General features: G+C 38.4%; 2 protein-coding genes across 10 annotated transcripts; one reads left to right on the top strand and one right to left on the bottom strand.

The window, feature by feature from the left end:
* Positions 1 to 11,988: 11,988 nt before the first annotated feature.
* On the top strand, positions 11,989 to 22,570 carry LOC131335563 (ATPase 10, plasma membrane-type-like). Of its 9 annotated transcripts, none has more exons than XM_058370979.1 (22): positions 11,989 to 12,138; positions 12,804 to 12,889; positions 12,981 to 13,100; positions 13,291 to 13,389; positions 13,543 to 13,680; positions 14,236 to 14,421; positions 14,583 to 14,762; positions 15,070 to 15,276; positions 15,496 to 15,615; positions 16,768 to 16,887; positions 16,985 to 17,107; positions 17,758 to 17,862; positions 18,220 to 18,364; positions 18,992 to 19,153; positions 19,490 to 19,728; positions 20,132 to 20,164; positions 20,291 to 20,447; positions 20,900 to 21,060; positions 21,177 to 21,350; positions 21,556 to 21,738; positions 21,837 to 21,997; positions 22,137 to 22,570. In XM_058370979.1, exons 2-22 carry the CDS (start codon positions 12,821 to 12,823, stop codon positions 22,231 to 22,233), a joined length of 2,979 nt encoding a protein of 992 aa, XP_058226962.1. In that variant the 5' UTR covers positions 11,989 to 12,138; positions 12,804 to 12,820; the 3' UTR covers positions 22,234 to 22,570. The 9 variants fall into 9 exon arrangements, with proteins under 9 accessions (XP_058226962.1, XP_058226966.1, XP_058226964.1 ...); XM_058370983.1 differs by lacking the exon at positions 11,989 to 12,138 and adding an exon at positions 12,160 to 12,307 and having other exon boundaries at positions 14,236 to 14,370; positions 20,291 to 20,372; XM_058370981.1 differs by lacking the exon at positions 11,989 to 12,138 and adding an exon at positions 12,166 to 12,307 and having other exon boundaries at positions 20,291 to 20,372.
* LOC131335564 (triacylglycerol lipase OBL1) lies at positions 22,136 to 26,541 on the bottom strand. Its single transcript, XM_058370987.1, has 5 exons — positions 26,066 to 26,541; positions 24,907 to 25,151; positions 24,775 to 24,808; positions 23,884 to 24,617; positions 22,136 to 23,281 (listed from the first exon to the last, which is right to left on the bottom strand). The coding sequence occupies exons 1-5, from the start codon at positions 26,433 to 26,435 to the stop codon at positions 23,024 to 23,026; spliced, it is 1,641 nt and encodes a 546-aa protein (XP_058226970.1). The 5' UTR covers positions 26,436 to 26,541; the 3' UTR covers positions 22,136 to 23,023.
* Positions 26,542 to 27,765: the final 1,224 nt, after the last annotated feature.

Genomic DNA, 27,765 nt, shown 5'->3' with positions numbered 1-27,765 from the left:
CGGATATCCGGACCTGTTTGCGTGCACCTTGACTGATTCTGTAGCCCTGAAGTAACCGACTTGATGAATCCTCCCGTGGCCCTAAGGGTTCGGAATGTTTAACCTACATAAAATTCAAACACGCCACTTCATGGAAGAAAAACACTTATTTGATTACTGATGTTCATTTGGCCAAACCCTTGAGAGTTAACCATTAGATTACTTTAGCATATTGCCTAACGTTCACTGAACATTTCCAAAAATAAATTAGTCCTATGTGTGAAGGGGTCTTAGTATCCAACGGTCGATGTTGGACCTGAAATCTTAGGAAAAAAGACTTTTGGAGCGATGGTGCAGAACAGGGGATAACTTCTCGTAGGAGGGGGAGTGAACATGGTCGGGTTCGAAAACAGAGGGATTTAGCATGGAAAGATGTAGCAAGCTCAGCAATAGTTTTTGAAAGAAGGAAGAGCTAGGGGGGTGAACGTGGGCTTGGATTAAAATAATATGAGCTAAGTGTTGACCAGAAGTGTAAATGAAGGGATGAGGTGTAATTTTGAGTTGAGTTAATTATCAGTTACATAGGATTAGAAAAGTGGCAAAGGCATTAGAATAGGAAGGGTGTTGTAATGAGGACGAGGCATTGGAAGGACCAGAGGGAACAGGGTGTCGGCCAATTTGTCTAAGTAGGACTCCGGGCAGGCTTTGTTGTGGCTCACAATCCCAGAAGCGGGGTTGCTGTAAGTAAAACACGAGTTGAGTTTTATTGGTTGAAATGATGTGGACCTCACCACAAACTGATATCATATTTACTAAAAAGTGTATTATATAATAAGCATGACATCACTTTGTGGTGTGGTCCACACCATTTCAACCAATAAGAGAGAGGGTAATGTTCACCATCTTTTAAGGAGGGTGAACAAAATTGCACTCGTAAAACACAGTAGCATGTAGCAGCACACAATTTTCACCGTTGGACAGTTCGGATATTAAAAGAATTCTTCTAGGAAAGAGTTCACTAGAAGGCTTTTAAAAAAAAAAATATCAGAACCATTAATTGTTGAGATGAACAGTGAGATGGGGTATAATTGCATGCTATTGTGTTTGCTCAAAGCAGCCCCCTGCTTCACACAATCCCAAGCCTAGCCCCTCTCTCAAAACACTGGTCTTTTGGAGTTCACAATTCTAAAAATGACATTTCCACTTCTGTTTTTTTATTTAAAATATTGCTCTAAAAGTTTAGAATCGTTCGATGCATGTGAACAAAATGTCGTTTGACTTTTACTGTGATGTTTTGGAAAATGACACGAAAATTGAATTAAGTGCGTTTGTACATGATGAGGCCATGAGGGTATGAGCATTACGGTAGTGACCGATAGTGAATAAAATAGCAATGGGAACGGGTGTAAGGAAAGGCCGAGAGGCTTTTGCTCCTTTGAGGGAAACACATTGACAAGCGCCTCTCTGTGATCACTATCATAGGTGAGAAAATTAGTAGTATATCTATGTCTTTGCATTTGAAATGTTAAGGGGAATACGGGTGTTTTATGGTAAAGGATTTTGCCACAGTTATCTAATGCTTAAATTCCTCTCTCTCTCTCTCTCTCTCTCTCTCTCTTGTTTTTTCTAACTATATTCTTCTTAGACCATCTATAGTGGTATAATAAAAAAAGAATAGTCAAAAGTTGACACATCATCTTTTGATTATTCACTTAAGAGGTTGTCAAGCTTAATAATATTAAGCTTCACAATGATCATTTCTAGTCCATAACCAAAATAAGAATCCACTACAATTTCACACTCTCCCCCCTCCGTTTCGTGTCATTCACTTCCCTCCATTTACATTTTTTTTGGCAAAAATATATCGATTCCCACTCTTAATTTTGGAAAAAAATTGGTGATTTTCTTCCCTCATATTATGAATTTTCTTGGGGAAAAAAAATAGAAACGGAAAATAATAGTGAAATACTTTAATCCGGAGATGATAGATTGAATTATAGATGATTGAGAAATACTAGCTTCACTTTTTGAAGGAAAGAAAGAGAAATAGTTTGTGGATGAAGTAAAGAAGATATAGAGTAGGCGAAGAATGGAAGAAAAAAATATCAATTGAAACACGCGTGTATACAAATTTTGAAACTAGTTAACTTATGTGGTGTAGAGTCCACAAATTTTGATTATTGAAAAAAGGTTGTTAGTTTTGGTTATTCAAAGCCCAAAATTTGATTATTTATAAGGATGTTGCTAAATTTGATTATACCATTGTGAGCCATCTTTTGCACCAACATTGTTAACTTTAAAAATAATTGGCTTTTGATTATACCACTGTGGATGGCCTTATAGTTGTAATTATTATACGGCCAATAGGCAAAAGTCAAAACTTATTTTTTTGATCGGAAAGTCAAAACTTAATTGTCAGTCTAAATTAGCAAAAAAAAAAAAGATCTTTGTGACTCTCTCCCTCTCGGTTTGTTGTAGTTAGAGTCTATAGACTATAGAGCCAATACGCATGCAAAAGTCAAACAGTAATTCTTATTGATCGGAAAGTCAAAACTAAATTGTGAGTGTAAATTAGCAGAATGATCTCTGGGACTTAAACCGTTGACTTGTGAAACATTGAAGCTGATAATTATGATCTTCTGGATGTGCAAAATTTTGTCATGTGGGGACCTGAGATTGGGTGCGATGAAGATCTCATTTGTTTTTGCTGGCCTGCAGACAAACCTCAATCTCCATTTACAGATTTGGTCTCTTCAACTCACAAACTTAATTAGCAACATTAATTATGCTGATACACAACCATACATATATGTATGGTGATATACATGTACACGTATATCGCGAGCAAGTTTGTCCGTTAAAAATACTTGGTTAAAGTTAATTTTGACTTGCTTAAGTGTCAAGAGGTCAAAATATACAGTACTATGTTTGTGCACCAATCCGGCCATGCACATTTTAGCACAATCTCAAACTAAGCATTACGATTAAAATGGATCAAAAGAATCATGTTTGGGCAATCCGATCAAAAAAGAAACAAAAAAAAAGACATGTTTCGACGGTGGCCAAAAAACTGCATATATATCCCTATCCGAGTCCTTCCTCTCTGACCAATTGTGCAACCATGCATATAGGACTATAGGAGCATAATTAATTATAAACCATACACTTTAATTTCCCTACATATATGTTCAATGAATAAAGTCGAGAAATGAACGACCTTTCCTTCTAATAGAGCACAAATTTAAAAAAAAAGAAAAGGAATCCGTCCAACAGTTAAATCATAGGATAGTGATCCAAATTAAATACATTGCATGTACAAGAGTACTGTGACTAAAGCTTCCTCTCCCTGATGGAGTATTAATTACTACTCTACTATTGCAACGTACGAGATAGTGCGCCAAAATAGATTTACATCCTTAGGCAAGCAAGGAAGCGTCTCTTCCTCTGATCTCTCTTAACATTTTTACAGCTAATATATCTTAACTTGCTTCAAGGTACCAAATCCCCCCATTTCCCTGCAGCGTGCATGCTGATGCAGGCACCACCTATAGGTGCAAACAACCAATCTCTCTCTCTCTCTCTCTCTCTCTCTCTCTCTCTCTCTGTGAGAGAGATTGAGATGAGGTAGAACCCCCAAGATCAAGGGTTGGGCTTGACGTGGCTCAATTACAGCCATACCTCGATCTCTGGCTGAAATTGCTGAATTGCCTGCAGGTCAACTCAATCATTGCAAGCTTGCATGGCTGCATGTGTTTTCAGGGCGAGATAGCTAGATGCATGATAGGAGTACGTACAAGGAATATTTGAAGAGGAAATGTAGGGATCGAGTTCCACATTCAATGAGTACGTGTCCAAAACTTCTTTAACAAATAGTACTAATAAATGCAGTACAGTATTAATGTTCTGTTCAATTTGGCAGATTTCCCATGTGTACTTTGATCAGTTGGTCATTGCAGACAGAATCTCCAAGATCAAAACAATAAAATTAAATAAAATTGCAGACAGAATCTCCAATATATTCTTATGATCTAGTTGCCCAGCTCATAATGTTTTACGTCCATACGTTCACCTATGTCCTATTCATTAGAATCTTTAAAAAAACAAAAACAAAAGAAGAAGACTGGCAACGAGCTTGCTGTTGCATGCAATTGCCTTACTAAAAAATTGCATTGCATGTAACCTCAAGGAGTTGGCATGGTGGAGGCATTATAAAAACAAAATCTCTAACGATAGCCAACTCCCGACGACATCCCACCGACCCATGACTTGATGGTTGTTGGTGATGCGGCGTGTTTTTCGTGTTGGTTGTTACATCATGTTACAAATGAGAGTTTTCAAGTTTTGGAGTACTATTTTGTTCACTCCTGCACCTAAACACTAGGTGAACATGTGCATATTACTCACTATTCATACTAGGTAAAAATTACTCACTCTTCAATAAATTTACCGAATCTTTACTTTGATATGATTGCAGACATTGATTTTGTGAAGCTTATTTGTGTAACAATTCAAACAAGTCATTCATATTTTAACAAGTATTTAATCTAATAACATGTGCTTGCTTTAAATATTTGGTTAACTCAAACTATCAATTTCAAAACAAACAAAAAAAAAAAAAAACGTGCAGTGGGGGCGGGTGCCCCCAGTGGGAATAGAGTGGCTCCGCCATTGGCTTTGGACATAGAGATTTGCTAGCTCCTAAGGTTTTAGGTTTGCAACTTCTTAGGTGCTATCAACTCCTTTGGGGATAGTCTATACGGAGCATTTGCTCCGACTTCAAGTGAAGCCCCCGCTAGTTCATGGACAGTGAGCTTATCGTCCCCAGGATTAATCGAGATGCGTGCGCAAAAACTAGCCTAGACACCTGGTTATTAAAAAAAATCACATTCCGTACGTGTTCTTAAATGACGCTTGGCTCAGCCAGCGTTCTTCTCACCCAGCCAACAGGTATCCAAAATATGGCACTCAAAGATGGTCACCAAAATATAATTGATGCGCTATCTCTCTGTTTTTTCTTAACCCTGTTCTTAGAATCTTAGCTGTAGTTATTAGACATCCAATACACAACACTAAATTGTCAGACTAGCTAAATTTGCATAATGATCTCGTGGACTTAAATATTGACTACGTGAACATGGAAGATCTTTCTGGATATGCAAAAATATTTGCCATGTGAGGACCTCGGATTTTGTGTGATGACAATCGATCTTACGTTTTTTTGCTGTCGACTAGTCATACATATTGGTCTAGCCTGCAGACAACCTCAATCTCCTTTACTGATTTGGTCTCTTCATCTTCAACTCCGAAATTTAGTTAATTATTCCGATAGACACATGTAACACGTATTTGTCTTTTGATAATTCAGGATGTTTATGCTAATTTAAGCGTATCTCGACTAATTCCGAAAATACCAAACTCATCGTTCACTAGCGCGCTCACAAGGGTGGGGGGAGGATTTATTAGCCGGAGCAAAATCTTTTATGAATTGACCCCAAAAAAAAGATAGCACCTAAGTGGTTTTGAACCTAAGATCTTCTAGGAATCAAACTCATCCGTAGCAAAACAAAATTTTAAGGCTTCATTTTACATGTTGGTCCTACAAGTATCAGCGAATTGTCAATTTGGTACCCAATACAAAATTTTTGTCTATTTTGTCCCCAGCATTTGTATGCGTTTAATTAAATGATGCTCATAACTAATTTCGCCTAAATTTATTGGCAAACACAGGAGTATGTTAAGAACTTTGTAAAAATAAAAAATTACAGGGGACCAAAATGACACTTAACTAATACTTAGAGACCAAAGGTTATATAAATACTCCCTCCGTTCCAAAATGAGAGTCCCTTATTCCATTTTGGGATGTTCCAAAATGATTGTCCCATTCCAAAAATAGAAGTGGAAATTTGATAAAATTTCAAAAGTGTCCCTCTTATTTGAATACAAATGGTACAAAATAGGTAGAATATAGGGGTAATGGTGGAAAGTAGGTGTAATGATTATATGTTCCTTAAAAAAGTTGGAATTCCAAAGAGGGACTCTCATTTAGTAACTGAGAGAGTAACTTTTTTGTAAAGAGGAAAAAGAAAAAGAAGAAGATGGTGAAGCACTATTGGTGCCAAATTGTATATGTTTCTTACTTATGCAGAAATGACAACTCGTATGATATTCTAACTATGATCACCAAATGTGACCACCACAACATTATTGAATCTAACTTGCACCACAATATACTCTCACCCCCATCGAATTTACCTTTTTCCTTCCTCTACTTTATCCATTAAGTCTCCTCTAGCTCCCCCTCCAATTCAACATCAATCAACGCATCTTCTAATTAGGCTATTAATTAATTAACTGTTGCATTTTTCTCTAATTTTGTCGTTTTTTGTAAGTCATTGTTGATCTTTATGTTTAATTGAGATATGGAATACCGGATCGTCTTCAAGCTTCTCAGTATACAGATTTCAATTTTGGGGTAATTGTTTTTACCTTGGTATCTAATTCGTGTAAAATGAGTGAGAGATTAATTGTTCATTACTGTAAAATGAGTGAGAAATGTATGGGCTTGGAGTTTGAAATAGGGTTTGTCTGAGTTATGTATATAAGGGAAAGCTGGTGGGTGGTGTGGAGTCAAGCACCCCTGCCAAGCGCGGGTGTTGAGAAGCATCCGGCCGTTCATTTTGGCACGGACGGTTCGGATTGAATCTACATGAGCTCACACAAATTGTCTATTGCTCGGTCAAGATTCGAGCGATTGATTGCCGATATGAACGTTAGAACAAGTGACAGCCTTGGGGTTTTAGTCTAAGGTGTGGCCGCTTTAAGCCCCATAAATTCATGCATATTTCTAAGGCCTCTCGTATTTTTATATCCACTATGAATGTCTTAAGAAAAATCATATGTGAGATACACACGAATGAATGTTTTAGGTTTTTCTTTCATACGCAAGTTAAATCGTACAAGTGATGAATGTAGGAAGATATATTGTGCCGAGCTAAAAAAAACGCTTTGAAACATGAAACGTTTTCGATAAAATTCGTTGTGCAGGCATAAGTAGTACTTTTCCGGCTAAAACTAAAAGAGTAATATTTTCGTAACGCTTTTGAAATTTGTAATAGTCGATTTCCATTTTTCTTTAGAGTAGTGATATTCAAGTGATGCTTTAGGAATATTATATTATACTAACTTAATCTATCACACATATTTTGTTCATAAAAAATATAAATGGCCTCATTTTCGATTTTCGCTTTAGGTCTCGAAAAGTTAGAGCTGGCTCTAGCAAAAACACTATTGAGAGAAAGACTCTTTCGAATCACGCAATAGAATATGATCATATATATTAGCTAGCGTCAAATTGCTTTGTGATATCTTCCAACGAGGGTAACCCCACATTTATTAATCCGGGAAGGCTAGCTAGCTGCTTGATCCAATTAACCTCCTCTGTTGTCTAGGCTAGTTGATCATTAAGCTGTTCTTATCCGATATTCCATCTCGCACGCCATTTCTTAAAACAAATGGTACCCATGAGAACTATAATGGATGAATCTTTGGAGTTGATTATGTGGACCGTTTCGAAAAATTCATAACCAGATGTCTGGATCAGTTCATGCACAACTTAACTTGAAGTAGAAAATGAGAATGGGAAAAGCTCCCATCCCCCTCTTTTTGGCTTCTCTTGTCTAAAGCAAGAAACCAAGAATGAGTTTTGCCATAAATCATTCCGGGTGACTCCTTCCAAACATCCAAAAGGGGAAAGCTAAAAATGAAAATGCAAAAAAGAGGGATCCAAGTGATATATGAATGTTTTGGGTTTTCCTGTCATGAGCAAGTTAAATCGTACAAGTGATATATGAATGTTTGAAGATATATTTTGTTGATATTCCTTTTTTTGCCGTTCAAAAACAGAATATATATTTTGCCGAGCTAAAAAAGCTTTGAAACATGAAACTTTTTCGATAAAATTCATTGTGCGGGCATAAATAGTACTTTTCTGGCTAAAACTAAAAGAATAATATTTGTGAAACATTTTTGTAATTTGTAATAGTCGATTTCCATTTTTCTTTAGATTAGTAGTAATATTCAAGTGATGCTTTTGGAATATTGTATTAAGCAGTTTTTGTCTGGGTTTTTTTAATGTACGTAATTTTTTGGAAGGTAACTTATCTATCGCATATTTAGTTCATAAAAATTATAAAGGGCCTCATCTTCGATTTTCGTATTTTAGGTCTCGAAAAGTTATGGCCGGCTCTAGCAAGAACACTATTGAGAAAGATGACTCTTTCGAATCACACTACAGAATATGATCAGCGTCAAATTGCATGCTTTGTGACTACTATATTTCTTCCAACGAGGGTAAGTACCCCACATTAATCCAGGAAGGCTGCTTGATCCAATTACCTCCTCTGTTGTCTAGCCTGATCATCATTAAGCTGTTCTTAATTATCCGATCCGTCTCACACGCCATTTCTTGAACTGGGAGCATATATAGATTATTTCAGGAGATGGTTCATTGCCAAAGGTTAAAACTTTCGGTTGCAATTGGGTTAACCGAATCACCTTTGGACGGTGGTGTTCAAAAGATATTGCATCCAGATTCCAATTAACCATAATATACTAGGAGTACTGCAAATTACTAGTTAAACACGCTGCCCAAAGTGTTGGAGAAGTGAATAAAATTGGACAGAGAGTACTAAAGCAAGAGCTAGCCAAGAAGGGGGTTGAGACTTTGAGATCGAACTTCGTGTTCAATGAATAAAGTCAAGAAATTAATGAAAAAACTCGACCGTTGGTTGGTTCCAATGAAAAACGTACGGTTCTTATTTAAATAAAATAACGAAGCCGTCCAACAGTAGTTTACAATTCATAGGATCGATATATAGAGATCCAAAATATAGATTGCACGTCCAAGAGTGTGGCAAAAGCGTTCTCCCCCTTCCTGATCTTAATTACTACTACTTCAACATGATAACAAGCTTTTTAAACTGCACTGAGGCCTGAGCGTACGTGCACCAAGGTTCCAAATCGCACTATTTCCAGGGTGCAGGCACCACCTCGGGCAACAAACTCTCTCTCTCTCTCTCTGAGTTGCCCTCAAAATAAGAAATCTCTCTCTCTCTCTCTCTCTCTCTCTCTCTCTCTCTCTCTCAAAATAAGAAATACAGTAAGATTCAGATGAGCTTGAGACAGGGGTTGAGCTCTACCCCTCAAGTACGGTCAAGGCCGGGCTTGACTTGGCAGTTGGCTGATCAATTGCACCCCTACCTGTTTACCTCTCTGACTCAGCCTAATATGGTTGCAACGTCAACTCAATCATTGCAAGCTAGCTTGGCTGTGTATCTCGTAATTTTCAGGGCGAGACAAAGGAATATTTGAAGATCTAGGGAACAAATTTAATGTTGTCAAATTGGCAGATTTCTCATGTGTATTATGAGTTGGTCAATGCAGACAGAATCTCGAATATATTCTTATGTCTAGTTGCCTAGCTGATCCATCCATGATCAGCGATGGGCGGACCCACCATAAAGCACGTGGGGTCACGTGCCCTCACGCCCTTTGAAATTTTTTTTTTTTTTTTTGCAGTTTTATTTATATATTCTTATATGTTAAATGCATATAAGTAATTGTCTGTTGGTGCAGTGGTGAAGTGCTCTCCTTCTAAACAAGAGGTGGTGGGTTTGAGACCCCTATGCTCTCCTGCAAGTTTTTTTTGCCTTTTTCTCAAAAGGCAACTGAAAATGTGTGTGTGTTTTTTTTCCCCAAAAGGTAGTAGAAAATAGTAGTGCGTACCTTATTTTTAATATTATTCGTGGGTTCGAGTCTACCCGGCTGTGTATCTCGTAATTTTCAGGGCGAGACAAAGGAATATTTGAAGATCTAGGAAACAAATTTAATGTTGTCAAATTGGCAGATTTCTCATGTGTATTATGAGTTGGTCAATGCAGACAGAATCTCAAATATATTCTTATGTCTAGTTGCCTAGCTGATCCATCCATGATCAGAGATGGGCGGACCCACCATAGGGCACATGGGGTCACGTGCCCCCACGCCCTTTGAAATTTTTTTTTTTTGCGGTTTTATTTATATATTCTTATATGTTGAATGCATATAAGTAATTGTCTGTTGGTGCAGTGGTGAAGTGCTCTCCTTCTAAACAAGAGGTGGTGGGTTTGAGACTACCCCTATGCTTTCCTGTAGGTTTTTTTTGCCTTTTGAGAATCTCAAAAGGCAACTGAAAATGTGTGTTTTTTTTTTTCCCAAAAGGTAGTAGAAAATAGTAGTGCGTACCTTATTTTTTATATTATTCGTGGGTTCGAGTTTACCCCCACATTGCATTTATATACTTTTTGTCCCCAAAATTGTATTAGTAGAGTTAGTAATAGAAAAATAGATGATGAACATGTGATAATGTTGTTTTAATGCATTTAGTCAAGGTGCGCAAGTTTGCCCAAGTAGCTAATTATTAAAATACATATATACTTTAAAATTGTTAATTATTATGAATGCTAAAATTATTTTGGAGCAAATGTGTTTAACTGTAACTTGCATATTACGGTTACAAAAAAAATTTGGTACCCCCGCTATGTCAAATTCTTGGGTCTGTCAGTACGGGCGATATATCTCCCAAGGAGGAGGATTCGCCGTCAAAGAGCTCGATGTTACTGTTTGATCATAGATGACGCTCAATTCTTCAAATTCGCCTCACCAAAAAATTGCATTAATTGCATGTTCTTAAATGACCCTTGGCTCAGCCAGCGTTCTTCTCCCCTGCCAATAAGCAACTCATACTTTGCTTTTCCAATTAGTCTTGGCGAGAAAAACGAAATTTGCAATTTTCAATGGGAAATGATAGGTACAAAGAAAATTTACCCTGAAAGTACCCCAAAAACAGCAATCAATGGTTGAGAGTCACTTTGATGATTGTGTCACACACATCAAAGTGAATCTCAACCACTAATTGATCTTTTCGGAATAGTTTCGGGATAAATTTTCTTTGTTCCTAGCATTTCTGATTTTCAATTGGTCTCGATGAGAAGCATTGGAGAACTTAAACGATACTGATACTGGACATCGAGAAAAGCTCATTAAAGAAGAGCGGTGATCGAGAAATGTCGGGTAGAGATTTTGTACGTTCTTGTGAAGGTAAAAGACACAAAAATGAAGAAATAAACTTTAGACCAATAAAACTAACTTTAAAGTGTCAACCAATTGGAGATTGGTCATAGGGTCACTTAAGTCAACCTTTACTCAAAGAAAGTACTGAGAAAGTAGTAGAGTAAGTGGGGTATGTGTGTCTTTAGAGTTTCATCGTGTACTTCATACAGATTTGCCTTCAAGCACGTCGTGCCCGATTCGCGTCCTTATAATTGACTCATGAGCATGACATTACGCGCACTCTCATAATTAACTCACGAGCATGACATTACCCGTAATCTTATCCGGATCTCTCCAAGACATATACTCCACTAGTCCCAAAATGTTTGATTTTAGATTTACTTATATCTTTCGATTTATAAAAAAAAAAAATTGTGATTTTGAAAATTTTGTTGAATAGAATTAATTAAAATTTATCAAACAAAATTTATATTGCACATTTTTTACCATTCACATCGAAAGATATAAGCAAAAAAGGGTATGACATTTTGAAACGGAAGGAGTACATGACGTCTATCAAGCGCCACGTTTCTCTCCCCCACGTGGCGTCGACCAACACCCTTTGGGCCAATGGCCGCTCGGCCACCTTTCCACGGATGGGGGCTCTAAGCCTGTCACAGCTCAAACGGCTCATGCCGCCAACTTCAGTTCGGCCCAATTGAATATACAAACTTTGGGCCTACCCTACTATTTGGCCCAGCATTCTTACGGTTGAAATGGCTTACTTAAGTAATAGATAGAGAGTCCAATTCCCATGATTCTGTCTACTTAATTAGTTGATGCCCAAATCCAAAATCAACGCCAATTTCAAACGAAGGGTTTCGCTTTCGCGCCATCAGATACTCACGCGGCAGCGAGTTGACTGGTAGGTTTGAAGGTTAAGTTTTCCACAAAATGGCTGCACAACGGCTCCTGTTCCCCGTTTTCTTCCTCGTTGAATCCACCATGACGCGACGGCAAAGCTCGATAGCTCGGTGCCAACCCCTAACTACCGGTCAACTACAAAATCAGGTACGCTTTGGCCTTTTCCACGGATCGTCCTCTTCTCATTTTTTGCTCTGCTTCTCTTTACTGCTAGTACTTTAGTAGTAGACCCCCTAGACAAAGACAAATCACTTCTGACACTCTCGACTTCTTGCTCATTATTGCTCACAAAATTTCCTTTATTTCATTGTTTCAAGTAAGTAATTCCTTTGGATCAACTTGTGTGCGTGTGCTTGAATACTTAATATTGCTTGAATACTTAATATGCACGTGTGTTCGCATTCATTATGCCCTACACGCGTGCAGCTTGCCGTCTTCTTTTGTGTTGATGTTTGATTGGTGTATGTGGGAAAAGGGTTTTGCGGATAAATTGGTGCTGATCTTAGTATGAATGGTGATGTTTGATTGTTGAATTTAAGGTTTGTATAATCTGGGAATTCTTTGTGTTTTCACGTTTAAGGTAGTTCAGTGTGCGTGCCTTTGGTTTGTAAGGTACATTAATGCAACTAAGTTTAGAGTACAAACATGACCTCAAATTTACTATCTTTGGCTAATTGGAACTTTGATCACTTTCACAGCATAGTTTGGAAATCAGAGACAGAAAGAAAATTCAATCTTGTGAAAAAGATGGATTTTGACACATTATTTTGCCTAGTCCTTGTGACAAACATGCAGCCTTTTCTTATTTTCAGGCTCTGAAGCTTGAAAAATGGCTGAAGATCTTGAGACGCCACTGCTGGATCCTGGGAATTTCAGTAGGGAAGGAGGGATTGATCTGGTAAGAAGTGAACAAACACATGTGAAATGTCCAGATCACACAATTTATAAGTGATTATACTCAACCAGGCCAAGTCAATTTGGTTGAACAGGAACGCTTACCATTGGAAGAAGTTTTCGAACAATTGAGAACATCCCAAGGAGGCCTAACCTCTGAAAATGCAGAGGTTCGATTGCAAATATTTGGCCCAAACAAGCTTGAAGAAAAGACAGTAAGCATCAAATTTCTGATAATATCTCATCCCTCACTTGTTAACAGGATCGGAATAAAGAAATTCACACGGAAAGGTATTACAACTAAGACTTTCCACGGCACAAGAAAAACAACGATGGCTGTTGCTTCCGTAAAAGGAGTTATTACACTGCCCGAATCTTTGACCTTCCATTATGTTTTCCATGCAGGAGAACAAAATTTTAAAGTTTCTCGGTTTCATGTGGAATCCTTTGTCATGGGTCATGGAAGCAGCAGCAGTGATGGCAATTGTCCTTGCTAATGGAGGAGTGAGTTTACTGAACCCTTGGAATTGCTTCACATCACAGATGATTTCTTTCTTCCCTAGGGCATTAGAGTTTCTCTTTCTTACCACACAATGCTAAATATATATGGTCTGTAGTTTCTGTTCCATTACCGTGTTTCTGCTAATATTATTCCAGGGGCAAGGTCCTGACTGGCAAGACTTCATAGGGATTGTTTGCCTGCTTCTAATAAATTCAACGATTAGCTTCATTGAGGAAAACAATGCTGGTAATGCAGCGGCATCCCTTATGGCACGTTTAGCTCCAAAAACAAAGGTGTGTATGTTTATTTAACTGGTCCCTTGGCTCACTAAGCATTTGAATTTGGCAAGATAGTCATCAGAAGAACACTAGAAGGTCTGCCCTCAGTTTTTATGTGGTGGAATGTGTTGTGATCAGCGCCTCCAGAATGGCTGGCACAGGTCGGAGGGGAAGAAGAAGGTAAGAGTACAATGGAAGGGCCTAGGCAGTTCGGAAGAAGGGTCTTCCCGTGTCTACATCGGCTGACTATGTGGAAACCTCAAACATCTAACCTCTCTGGCTTAAGGAAATAACAAGACAGACCAACACTTCAAATTGGACTAGAATAAATCGACCAAATTAAACTTTTTTGATGGAAAGACAGAATTATTAGTAATTTTGTGGTTCTTCGATGTGTGCTTAATGATTGAAAATGCACTGTACAGCCTAGCCTTTTTTGTTGCGTTCCAACCTCACCAAAGAGGGTAGTATAGTATCCTTACAGTGGTGGTATTGTGTTTTGAGCATTCAATAATTACACTATCATATTTTTCTTTTCGACTAAAGATTGAATGACCCGGCTTTTGGCAGGTCCTTAGAGATGGCCGTTGGCAAGAGCAAGATGCAGCTGTTTTAGTACCTGGAGATATTATCAGCATAAAGCTAGGAGATATCATACCTGCAGATGCTCGTCTGCTTGAGGGAGATTCACTGAGAATTGACCAGGCAATATACTTTTCTGATGAACTAATTAATGCGCTACATATTTTCTTTTTGGTATTTTAGGTTTGATAGTTTTATCTGATGTTTTATTTTAGTGCCCTTTCTTGGCATTGCAATGGAAATTCCATAAAGTTTTAAATTATTGTACGCTTCTTTATTTAAGTGGTATTGGCATATTGCTACCTGATAGTGTTTTTCCTTTTTTCTTCATACAGTCAGCTCTTACTGGAGAATCACTGCCTGTCACCAAGAGGACCGGCGATGAAGTTTTTTCTGGTTCGACATGTAAGCATGGAGAGATTGAAGCTGTAGTGATAGCAACTGGAGTTCACTCTTTCTTTGGAAAAGCTGCACATCTAGTTGATTCAACAGAAGTAGTTGGTCACTTCCAACAGGTGATTTATAAATTAGAACTCTTCCATCTTTTTTAGAATGACAAGGTCCTAGACTTCGCTTCTTGAGTCTTGCCTTATACATGTGAATTCCGAAACACTTGTGCCTACTGCATTTTTGCTCAACGTAAGAGTTCCAGTAGTACTAACGATTATGTTAAATCGAAGAAATTTCACCAGGCCCAGGAAAAATTTAACTTGTTGGCAATAAAAATTTGTTGAAAAGAAATGAACTGGGAAGCTTTTAAGATCCAAACAAAGAGAGGGTGGAATACATGATTGCAGGGAATGTAACATGCTTTTACTGCAGGTTCTTACTTCCATTGGGAATTTCTGCATTTGCTCTATAGCTGTGGGGATGCTTCTGGAAATCATTGTCATGTACCCTATACAGAATCGTTCATACAGAGATGGAATCAACAACCTTCTTGTGCTATTGATTGGAGGAATACCCATAGCCATGCCAACAGTATTGTCTGTCACACTTGCAATCGGTTCACATCGACTCTCTCAGCAGGTACAGCTCTCCATAGCTACGGGTCAGTATATTGCAAAGCCATTTGGATAAAATTGTAACAACACAGCACCTCTGAATTTTATGTGCCATTGGATTATTGTACTGCTTTTGGGTACCGTATCAGAAGAATCTCAGCTTCGTGTTTCATTGCTGAATTAATTGCAACTCCTCTTTATTCTTTTCTTCTTTTTTCCACTTATCTTTTTTCTATTTCTTAAGGGCGCCATTACAAAGAGGATGACAGCAATTGAAGAAATGGCTGGAATGGATGTCCTCTGCAGTGATAAAACTGGAACACTGACACTGAACCGCCTCACCGTTGATCGAAACCTTATTGAGGTATGACAGCTAACTTCATCAGGGTTCATTTCCCTACTGCTACAGTTTACTTGTTCAGGGGGAAACAATTACTTTTCAGAATTTTTATTTTTGTTCTCTATGAGCTTTATTCATGTGTTACACGGTCTTGGTTTAAATTCAGCCCCAAAAACTAGCTATTAAAGTGAGTGTGCCCTTACGCTTACATGTTACATCTTAGTTTATATCCAGGCAGTGCGAGACTGCGCTTCAAAACTTGCGCCTACTTTTTCATATTACACAATGACTTAATGCAAAGTATCTATTAATATCATGTCAGCAGGGTCGTTCTGTCTGCTAGAAAAAGGATCTGCTAACAGAGTACTTAGGTACATCTCTATAAAGATCTTGACAAGAACCTAAATAGATTTATTAAACTTTCAGAACTCTCATTTTAATTGTTGGCAACTACTCATCAGATCTCATGATAGTAGGGGCGGCTATACCGCTGGTTGAGCGGTTCAAGCGAACTGCCTAGGTCCAAAAAAATGCAGTAGCTATTTTTTCTATTTTTACAGATAAAGTAAGTTTTGTTTTGTATTGTCGGCATTGGGTATCTCATGCGAGATAAAATCAACAAAAATTCTAATTCACACACTCATACAAGTCACATTGTTGGTGTGCACACATTGCAAGTTTTTATGTGTGTGGTGGTAGCCAAGTTGTAAAATAAATGGAAGTCCAATTAAATTTGGGTAGCTCAATAATATAGCCCAACAAACCAAAATAAACCAAACTCAATGAATTTTAGAATCTAAAAAATAGATTGGCAAAAAAGTAAAAGGGCAATCTATACATACGTTTTCCTTCTATGATATATCTCGTGAAGTTTAGAGTTTATTGTTTGCATAGAACTTTTCGTCATTAACACTCTATTTTCTTTGGGCAAATAAAAACACTACACGGCGAAATCAAAGGGCATCACTTAAATGCTATTTTCGGTACCGCTTGATGAAAATCATGGAACCGCCCCTGATGGTAGTCAATGTAATTGTAGCGATAATGCGCATTGATTTTCTTTCTCTACCCTGTGATGTTAGAGATTGAGATATATGCACCTCCATGTTTACATTGGCCTGCTCTGAGGTTGTTTCTCAACACAGGAAAACTTTAGATGATAAACGTCTTCTGTAGGTTTTTCATAAAGATATGGACAAAGACATGGTTGTCTTGCTTGCTGCCAGAGCATCAAGGCTGGAGAATCAGGATGCCATTGATACAGCCATCGTTAGCATGCTTGCTGATCCAAAGGAGGTGAACAAGAAAATAGAGTTATTAAGTTCATAGCTTTCTTCTTTCCCTTTTTCACTTGTAGTTTATTCAAGGATGAAAACAATCCTTTTGTCTATAGGCACGCGCAAACATCTCAGAAGTACATTTCAGGCCTTTCAATCCTGTGGACAAACGCACGGCCATTACCTACATTGATTCTGATGGCAACTGGTATCGGGCTAGCAAAGGATCTCCTGAACAGGTATGTTCACTATAAAGAGAGTCACAGGAATACCTTATTGGATGGTTGCTGGCACCAAATAGCTACAAACCTTATGAGAAAGATTGTGCACATGAAGTTTCTCTAAAATACGATGATGAAAATTTTGAAGTTCTCATTGGTTATAGTTATCATTGGATAAATAATTTCTGGTAACAAAAGAGAACTTTGGGCCTTAAGGATCATTGGAAGGGAATGGAAATTGCGAGACAAACTAGGAAATAATGAATAAAATACTACATCATAAGTACCACGGTCAATTTTACCGATTTATCATATACACAGTTAAGTTTCTGCTTATTTAGTCAGGAGTTACGATCATCCGAGCTGCCACTGGAGTTCCATTTGAACTACTACATTAACTAGCTTTAGATTGCGAAAGGAGATCGCAGTAATTGCTTTTTAAGATACTACTTGGAGCTCTTTCCAATCTTAAGGTGACAACAGGGGTAAAAAAATGGAACACCAATAAGCACATCTGTTGGTTTGCAAATTTTCCGTTGATAGTATTATGCTTCTTCTCAGAGGGACAATTGTTTATATGGTTTGCCATCGTAAGACTAATTCATCTTCTCCAAGAAGGAACAGTAATCGTTTCTCGCTCTTTCTGCTTTCCCCCTCCTTAAATCCAGATTCTAAACCTCTGTGAAGAGAAGGAACAAATTGCTGGAAAAGTGCATGCCATTATTGACAAGTTCGCTGAACGTGGCTTGCGGTCTCTTGGAGTTGCTATTCAGGTATGAAGTATGAACGCATCGGTGTCTTATTTCTTTTCCTTTCTGTTGCGTTGAAGTTGGAATTGGCAACCAGAACAAACAGTATCTTATTTTCTTTGTTTCATTTCACCATGGTTTTAATGAGGTTGCCGATAGACGAACAAATTTTAGTATGTGTCTAACAGGACATTTTTTGTCCTGGAAAGGTGGCGATTAGCTACACGTGCTTCTTTGTGTCACACATTTGGAATGGTCAAGGAAAACAGACAGTTTGTTAAAAATTAGTTGTTCAGTTTAAAAGACATTGCTGAGATGGTAACTATTTGTTCTACTCAAATTGTTAAACAATAGATTTCTGGTTTGCGATTATTTTTCCAGGAAGTTCCAGAAAAATCAAAGGAGAGTCCTGGTGGTCCATGGAAATTTTGTGGCTTGTTGCCTTTGTTTGATCCTCCAAGGCATGATAGTGCAGAGACCATTCGAAAAGCACTTCACCTTGGGGTTTGTGTTAAGATGATTACAGGTAAATGGAAGCTTTTTATCCTGGTTTCTGCTACCTTGTAGGTGACAAATACCATTCGGCAATACTGAAATGGCTTCGCTCTAGCGAGAGCCTCTTCTCCATTATCCAGTAATTCTTAGTTACCAGATAATGCGCCGATTTGCTTTTCTTTCTTTCCTTTTGGAGATGGCGTATCAGAGTTCACTTAGTTTGCAATAATCAGATGCCTTGTATGTTTTCTTCGTGGATTCATTTACTAGTAAGAAAAGAATTGGGATAACCAGTTACTTAAAAAATGACATTTACAGCAAACTGTTAACATTGAACTTAACAAAGCTGCAGAGCAGATCAGAATAGTGGTAAGCACATTGAAGTGGGGGAAGGGACTATGCATCTGAAGAACAATTTAAAAGATAAAGTATATGAAACTTGTAACATTGGCACATCCTTCTATTGGGTAATCAAAAGATTCAAAAGGGTAATCAAACAATAGTGTACGTTCGATGCTACTGACTGAGCAAAATAAATGTAGCACATTTGCAAGTAGCTTTCAAATGGCGTATAGAACCAATTCTTTTGGTTGCATTTGAGAAACATAGGACGCAAACAGTAAAGAAAATTATTAAATTATTTCATGTGCTAAAACAGGTGATCAGTTGGCAATTGCAAAGGAGACAGGTCGACGACTTGGCATGGGAACTAATATGTACCCCTCCTCATCGTTGTTGGGCCGTGAAAGGGATGGAATTGAAGCCCTTCCGGTGGATGAGCTCATCGAAAAGGCAGATGGCTTTGCGGGTGTATTTCCTGGTATTTGAATAGGCTGCCTGTCCCATGAAAATGGGACCTTAGACTTCTCTTTTGTTCTTCTGGAACCGTCATTTTCTTTTAAATAAATGGGAGCAAAAGTACGGTTTTTGGCAATTTTGCTGAAAAGGCTTGTTGACAGCCCCAAAAAAAGTGTGGTTCATAGTACTAATGAACACAAATCCACTGTGACGGGTTTCTACAGCATCCATGTTTGCATACTTGCAGTCCAGACCTTTAAGTCCCATTCCTATTTTCAGCCTTAACGATATTACTGAGGTAAGGGATATCTTCTATCTCCTGGTCTGATTCTAGATTTTACTTCCATGCGATTTTCAGAACATAAATACGAGATTGTGAAGATTCTGCAACAAAAGAAGCATGTTGTTGGAATGACTGGAGATGGTGTGAATGATGCACCTGCTTTAAAGAAAGCAGATATTGGAATAGCAGTTGCAGATGCTACAGACGCAGCAAGGAGTGCTTCTGATATTGTATTGACAGAGCCAGGCTTAAACGTGATTATCAGTGCTGTTTTAACTAGCCGAGCTATATTCCAAAGAATGAAGAACTATACAGTTCAGTAATGATATTCTCTTCTTCAGCAAATTAGTAGCATAGATTTAGAACTACTTGCATGAATGCTACAGAGTAACAGAATCCCTTCCAAAGAAACAATGAACCCAGAAAACACGTGAACTTAGAAAAATGAACCCTTCCGCAGAAATAGTTCCATGATTGCGGCTTGCAATGAGCTGGTTTTGCATGATACGCCGTGTACGAGGAGCCAGATGGCCTATCCATAAAATTGTGTGGTACATCAGAGAACTTATGGCACCACCAATGTCGAGCCAGATGGCCTATCCATAAGATTGCCAGATGACCTATGGCACCACCAATGCCTCTTTCATGTCTGTATTTTTGTAGTTCTTGGACCGATTAATGTTTAAGCACTTACATGGGTTGCTAATGAATATGCAGATATATGCTGTCTCCATAACAATTCGGATTGTGGTAAGTCAGGATTATCTTTTGTGCCTTGGTTTTGTTTGAAACTTCTAACTTGATTTATATCAATCAAGTTAGAGGTTTCCTTTATCAGTCTTGAATCAATAAATCTATGGTGTTATCTTCTTGCAGCTTGGTTTTACGCTCCTGGCATTGATATGGGAATACGACTTCCCACCTTTCATGGTTTTGATAATAGCAATATTGAATGATGGTAATGTTCGAATGTGGTTAGACTTTGCGTTTTCCTATCTCTGTGCTGGTTACGTTTCTTTGGGATCTGTATCAGGTTCTTACATATTGTCCTCAACATGAAATATTCAATTTGTTACGGATTTGCCTTTTAGTTTTCTCCACTAAGTTTTCATTTGGCTTCGTCCTCTAACTAACCCGAGTGTAGATAATAGATATTCATAGAGATACAGTGATACACAGTCAATGGTCTGTTGCTAGCACACAAAAAAGTTAAGTCTGTTAAAATCTAACTTGCTTTAGTTGCATCTTTTGTGCACGTTAATAGTGTAACCACAAGACCAAAACTAATGTAACTTAACACAAATTCTACAGATTTTTATCCTGTTTGGTAAGGGGTAAACATACCCCGTCCACGGACTGCTGCCCATAAAACTAAATTAATATTCTTCTTTTCCAGTATAAAACTTGCGATTTCTAGCCATCTCCAGGAAAGTAACTTGGCGTAAAATGCGCGCTAAAATATGTTTCTTTGTCGTTTATAAACAGGGACCATAATGACTATTTCCCAAGACAGAGTAAAGCCATCTCCTGGACCTGACAGTTGGAAGCTTGATGAAATATTTGCAACTGGCGTTGTCATTGGCACTTATCTTGCTTTAGTTACTGTTTTGTTTTACTGGGTTGTAGAAGGCACTTCTTTCTTTGAGGTAACATAATCACAACATGGTTATTCACTATGTTTGGCAGGAAAGACCACCAAATACAATTCTTGTTTCGCTTTCTGTTTCCACTGATATTGGGCTTATCCAATTACTGGCTGCAGGACCATTTTCATGCAAGGTCCTTATCCGGAAATTCTGAAGAAATTTCTTCTGCTATATATTTGCAAGTCAGCATTATCAGCCAAGCTCTTATATTTGTTACTCGAAGTCAAAGTTGGTCATTCATGGAGAGGCCTGGGACTCTCCTGATGTGTGCATTTGTGTTGGCTCAACTGGTAAGGGTTATTAAACCAGTGAAGAAGCTCCACCATTAGTTGGTCCTCCTCTTTTCTTTTCGTACATGTTTCAATTTATGCTTGGACTTGCATTTTGTTCGTCCTACGTTTGAATAATGCCACAGTTTCAACTCGATTGTGAAACAATAGAGGTCAAATGAGTTCAGATATAAATGATTTACACTTCTTTTTCTTTCTCATGTAGGTCGCTACCTTGATTGCAGTCTATGCAGAGATAAGCTTTGCTTCAATTAGTGGCATTGGATGGGGATGGGCAGGTATTATATGGTTATATAGTTTGATTTTCTACATTCCCCTCGACGTAATCAAGTTTGCAGTTCGCTATGCTTGGAGTGGAGCGGCTTGGAATCTAGTGTTTGATAGGAAGGTTAGTGCGACAACTTTGGCTTTTTTCTTACATTTTTATGTTTATTTGTATGGGGCAATCCTTATTTAGGTGACATTGTTTCACGGTTTCTTTATCAGACGGCTTTCACATCTAAACATGATTACGGAAAGGACGATAGAGAGGCTAAGTGGGTACTTTCTCAAAGAACAATCCAAGGACTGATGTCTGGAGAGTTGGAAATCAGTAGGACATCTTCTCTGATTGCTGAACAGGCCAGGCGTCGTGCTGAAATAGCCAGGTACGCTAGACTCTCACTTTCACTCATTGGGCTTGGTGTAGTTTTGTTCTATAGATTTTATGGTCAGATGTAATGTACTTATTCAACAACTGGGACTTCTCATGGATTTGGTATGTAAGCCTTCTACATGGATTTGCAGGCTACGAGAATCGCACACTTTGAGAGGACATGTAGAGTCAGTGGCAAGGCTTAAAAATTTGGACTCTCGAATAATTCAGGGGCCTTATACGGTCTAAAGCCATGGCATGCATACAAAATCTGTCTGGTACAAAGTTTCTAGCAAAGATATACACAGAGGAAATTGGGCAATATACACAAGAGATGTGCCACGGTTTTGATGGAAATGATTGCAGTGATCTAGATGTTTACATTCTATGTTTTGGATTCCAGAGCTTTGGAGGGCATCTAGAATACAGCACAATTTATTGCTGATCAAAAAGAAATATAGCCCAATTTACAATTTATAAGGGCGTTTCCAGTGTGTATCACATCTTTTTGACAGAGGTATGCACTACTTGTGAGTTGTTTGGGAACCTTAACTTCAGCTTAGCCAATCGATACATGCTTGGCCCACTTTTTCCGATTAGTTCTCTAAGAATGACAAGAAACATAGCAGTATTGGAAGTCGGTTTATGCAATAAGGAAACAACATTGGGCCAAAAATACCGTGATATTTTCATACTGTTTAAGTGTTTACCAATATTTAGATAGGGAAACTACAGAATTCATTACAATACATGCCCCGCAAAGAAAACAACGGACCTAAACATTGTTTATTGTTTCAGATGCATGCAGTAGTATTGACCATCCAAATTAACATGGCAACAGCAAAACTTCATTGCCGATCACAAGAAAACAACAAAACTTTATTAGAATCAGAACCACCCAAAAAGGAACTAAACAACTCAATATGGTACATACCAGAAGGCAGAAGCAATGTCTTTGTGACCTCATAAGATGGCTACATTTTGCTATCCGTGTCTTGAAGTGGCATTGTGACCAACATTATTTGCAAGACGTGCCTTTCTATAGAGTTGCCATCGGAATGGCGCAGTCTCTTCCAAGCCTTACAGAGTTGACATAGTTTGTGGGGCTATGTGCTGAAATACCAGGGATTGCTAGTCCAACTACCCTGAGACCTACCGATAACCACCCTTCCTTATACTCCGGTCCATGTGTGTAACCCATAATCAAGCTTCTAATTAACTCCCAAACAGCGTTTATATACTCTGGAATCAGGTACAAGATCCCAAAATAATTTCTGTTTGGCTCCTCGTCAACTTTCTTCAAGGGTACCCAAAACAAAAAATTCAGTGTGAATGAGAAAATAGAGTGTTGGTAAAACATTATGTAAAATTTCTGACATAGTAACAAGAAGTGGGAACGTTTATCAAACCTTGTTGTATCTTAATTTAGCATGTTTCATGAAACATGATGAACAAACTATATTGGTGACTTAGTTTGGCGCCGCATTTCATGTCACATGATGGACAACAACAAAGCTATACTGGTAATTTAATTTGGCATGTTTCATTAAACATGATGAACAAGGTACTCCCAGCTCCGGGGGCAAAATTTGATATAATTATGATGCCTCATATGTAGTCTTTTTAGCATATCCCCTATTGCTTGTGTCATCAAGCCGGCTGACAAATACCGAACTCCAAGATTAACCAACATCCCTATACTGTACCTTCATGACATACGAACATGTTTGCTGACTAATTGACAAACTTACAACAAAATTGTTCCAAAATCTTAATTTAGAGAAAATATGCTTACGGCACATAACGGAGACAGATATAGTGAAATGTCAATGTAACCAAAAAAAATAGGAAAACCTTAGAAATAAAAGGATCTACAAATAAGAAGGCCAGAAAACATACTTGCTCAATGTAGAGGCTATTATAGTAGAGGCACTCCCCAAAATGCTTGTATAGGAAGGTTTTGTCATCGTAAGGCAACCTTGGCACAAGATCATTGCAGTAGACTACCCTGAAGTACTTAGGGACCGGAAGATCTAAATGGTCTTCCATGAACCTCCCCAACTGCCTGTTCCCAACACGTGGTTGTCCATATGTATACACACCCAACAACCTTTGCATGATTTCCCTCTCCTCATGCAGAACCAGCACCGTTGGGAACAGTATAGCAAGGGCCCCACCCAAGCTATGGCCGGTGACTATGAATTTCGCAGTCTTGTGTTCATTAAGTAAGCTCTTGAGTTTACTTCTCACTGCATAGTATGCAGTCATCTCCACCATATCAGGAATGAGTTTATTCCCATCAGAAGAGTGGTCCCGCCCAATTTTTTCTGCTTTGGATTCAGTAAAGGAACCTTCTGAAGTGCTTGCATTTGAAGAGGTGAATATTGTGTCATTCACTTGAAGAAGGCTCTGAAAGGTGGAAGCATTGGCTCTGTTTCCCAACCCTAAGGCTTCTAAAAATCCCATGTGGACTTTTCCCAACCTGGGTATTTCATACCAAGAGTAGTCAAAATCAGTACTCCAATCATCAGCGTCGAATGGCTCTGTGCCCCTGAAGCTGATCAAGATCAAGTTTGCGTCTTTTGGCTTGTCACATAGTATGAAGACTTGGGTAGACATATCCTTTTGGTAATCTATCAAATTCCCAATAGCGAAAAGGTCTTAAATAGAAATGCAGAGGAGGAAAGAATGATTAAATACAAGTATGAGGAAACTTTATAAGATGAATGAAACTGGATACTGCTTATAGCTTTTAATGAATATAAATTATATCCACGACTCATTTCTTACCATTCCAGCAGTCATAGAAATCCACAAAATGCATCTGCATAATTTTGTCAGAAAGTGAAATGGAAAAAATTAATACACAACCTCGACGAGCAATTAATACAGAAGACAGAGAAACGAAGGAGAAGAGCGTGCCTTCCAGTGATAATTTACGACATTGCTAACAACTTTGGCGTTTTCATATGCTAACTTGGAGGCCATCATACAGAGGTCCATGAGAACTCGGTTTCCTGATTCGGATTGTAAGCCCTTCCCTCCCAAAGCAGACTCGCTAATTCCTTCCACTAAAGAGTTGTTCGTGTATAGGTCTATGCGTCCATCTAAATGCCCAATTGCACTTATGAAAGTCTCTGAGCCCCTGTGTGGCATCACTACCTTTCCTGTTTCCTCAAAATTACATCCACAAAACAGATTACCACAAACTATTGCAATTATTCCAATAAAAGTAATCGATGTTTTTTTTTTTTTCCACATAGATAAAGAGGAATTCATATTCTGCAGGAAGATTACAGGTTACATATGGACTCAAATTTTCGTAATCCAGCTAAGTTGACCCATTTTCTTAGCCATTTATATTTACCATTTCATGTGGCACGCTTTACCACCATTGGTACAACATGTTCCACATGCACATCAGTATGTAAGAGTTGTGGAGTTCGCCGGATCACATGGTAAAAGCAAATGGCCAACACTGCCCTTTTGCAACCCCAAGGGGATTGGCACATTCGCAGTCACCTGACAATCAATCAAGGACCTTAGGGTGCTATCAAAGCTTTGTCTCGGCGTTAATTGGGCTCCCACCCATGGACGGTGAAATTAGTCCCAACTAGTCTGTCCACTGGACCGGATACCGAGATGTCAACAACATAGCTCTTTTGCGCGGCAAGGTGCATTGGGAGAAGAGGAAAGGAATTTTGGCGAACAGGCCATAGTTCCCCTCGTAAATAATTAAACTTCTATTTGTTCGCCACTCTTTCAAAAACTTGTCTTACATCCGGAGTCCAGACACCTGAGTTATGAAAATAAATGCCTTTTTTTCTCTCAACTTTTGTACACCTTTCAATTCCGAAACCTGTCTCACATACAGCTCCAAGCATGCCATGGGAATTCGGAAACATGATTAAACAAACACCAAAAATAACAATTACATTTCGACAACTTAACCCAAGAAATTAAACCATTCATTCACAAATGTAAACAGAACTCACACATCATATAACCAGAAGGTGGTGGGTATTGCATGTGTAGACATAGAAAAATAGTAGGAGTAGTTATTATAAACGCATTTGATTACCGTGGAGGAGGTTCCAGAGTAAGCCCAGCATGCCGCCGTTGTCGGACATGAAATTAAGGAAGAACTCGAACAAGCATCCACTCCACTCCATAGGCTTACCGAACACAGATATGATCTTCCTCACTATAATGGACACAAAGATTACCCACCTGTGGTCCGGCGTAATACCGCCGTCATCGCCGCCGCCCAACAACTCCGCCGCGTAGGTGTCACTATCAGAGGTCTCAATGAATTTAGCGGCGCTTGCTTTGTCGGTTGATACGAGGAACCGAACAAGGTCTGTGATTCCACCGTTTTGCGGACGTACAATCAGATACCTCGAAATGTCAGAGGTGGAGGAGGAGTTGGGTTTGAATTGGGTGGTAGCCATTTTCAACACTCCGTGCTGTTGGGGTGGTTCGACAGAGGGTTTTTGGTTTCCTGGGAAATCTTGTGGTGGGTGGTTACTGGTTCACGTGGTGGGGTTTAATATAGGAGTGTATATGTGGATTGACACACATTAATACGGATGGAGATAGGCCGAGCGTTAGTTGAGTCGGTCGAAGGGTTTGCTTCTACACAATTGGTCAAGTTCGATTTTGGAGTCATGTGGAAAGAAAGTAAATTTTTGTAAATTTTTTAGTTTCAGCATAAATAATTTGTTTTTAAGAGATCGATAAATGAAAAAATTAATTAAGATGCGTATAAACTGATCCAAACACATTAGTATTGAAAGAAGAAGAAGAAGATGGAGATGGAGATGGGGTGACCGGGTGAGACTATTTATAGCTAATTCCGTGGGGAAGGTCACGTGTGTACTGAAAACCTTAAAACTGATTTCCGTTATAATATTCCCTCCCGACTCCGAGTGACGCCGTAATGACATGCTGATCTCTTGGATGACCCCACACCTACTTAATTCCGGCTACCTTATATATTCATTATATATATTCACAGATGAGTCATAAATAAGTTATTGATGGAAGCACTCAATTTCAGCCGTTCAAGATATTTTCAGCCAGTTGAGATTGAGCTTCGTAAAAACTTATTCACAGAGCTTCATGAATAAGTTATTCTCTTCTAAGAGTATCGTGTGGCATTGACATGTGATGCTGCCTATGAGTAAATTTCTCTAATTTTTACTAGTACGTTTCTTTCTTAACAGCTTTCACTAACAATTTAAATTTAAATTATAATTGTTTCAAGGAGAGATAGTTCTAGTTGCCAGGTAGAGTCATACCTTCTTTAGGATGTTACCGGTAGTGAATACTTTACGAGAAAAAATTTATCGCGATCAAGTTGTTAGGTGTTTTTAATAGTGAATAAGTTATTGAAAAATGTCAAGTTATTTTCGGTAGTGAATAGATTGTAGATGAGTATATAAATGAAAAAATTCTTGAGAATTAAGTTAGTTAGTATGAACAACATGATAAAATGCCAAAATTTGTTGATTTGTGTGAACGACGTGATAAAAATGCCTACAATTTTTTCTTGAAATTGTTACCGGAAACACCCCTGCCCGCCTTGTCGCAGTGTCCATCAAAGCTGTATGGGTAATAGTACTATATCTGGTACGTTGGGAATGCGTGAACGCATTGAAAATGCTAACGATGGCCCCTCCTGGCCCATGTCTGCAAGTAAAATGGCATTTTCACAAGGAAAAATAAGGAAGTTAATAAGCTTGTTAGGATTTTCATTTGGAAAACCTCTCCTTTTTGGCC

The sequence above is a fragment of the Rhododendron vialii genome, chromosome 8a (genome assembly GCF_030253575.1).
Source record: "Rhododendron vialii isolate Sample 1 chromosome 8a, ASM3025357v1".
Classification (NCBI taxonomy): Eukaryota; Viridiplantae; Streptophyta; class Magnoliopsida; order Ericales; family Ericaceae; genus Rhododendron; species Rhododendron vialii.
The sequence above is the reverse complement of the archived record's forward strand: the minus strand, read 5'-3'. Positions and strand labels throughout refer to the sequence as shown.

What these genes read in the sequence shown, in the direction of transcription:
- LOC131335563 (XM_058370979.1), top strand. Translation starts at nt 12,821, where the DNA reads ATGGCTGAAGATCTTGAGACGCCACTGCTGGATCCTGGGAATTTCAGT. An exon ending in TAGTTGGTCACTTCCAACAG is followed by an intron (nt 14,763 to 15,069) that starts GTGATTTATAAA and finishes CTTTTACTGCAG; the next exon opens with GTTCTTACTTCCATTGGGAA. An exon ending in TGCTTGCTGATCCAAAGGAG is followed by an intron (nt 16,888 to 16,984) that starts GTGAACAAGAAA and finishes TTTTGTCTATAG; the next exon opens with GCACGCGCAAACATCTCAGA.
- LOC131335564 (XM_058370987.1), bottom strand. Translation starts at nt 26,435, where the DNA reads ATGGCTACCACCCAATTCAAACCCAACTCCTCCTCCACCTCTGACATT. An exon ending in TCGTAAATTATCACTGGAAG is followed by an intron (nt 24,809 to 24,906) that starts GCACGCTCTTCT and finishes AAAATTATGCAG; the next exon opens with ATGCATTTTGTGGATTTCTA. An exon ending in ATAGCCTCTACATTGAGCAA is followed by an intron (nt 23,282 to 23,883) that starts GTATGTTTTCTG and finishes GTACCCTTGAAG; the next exon opens with AAAGTTGACGAGGAGCCAAA.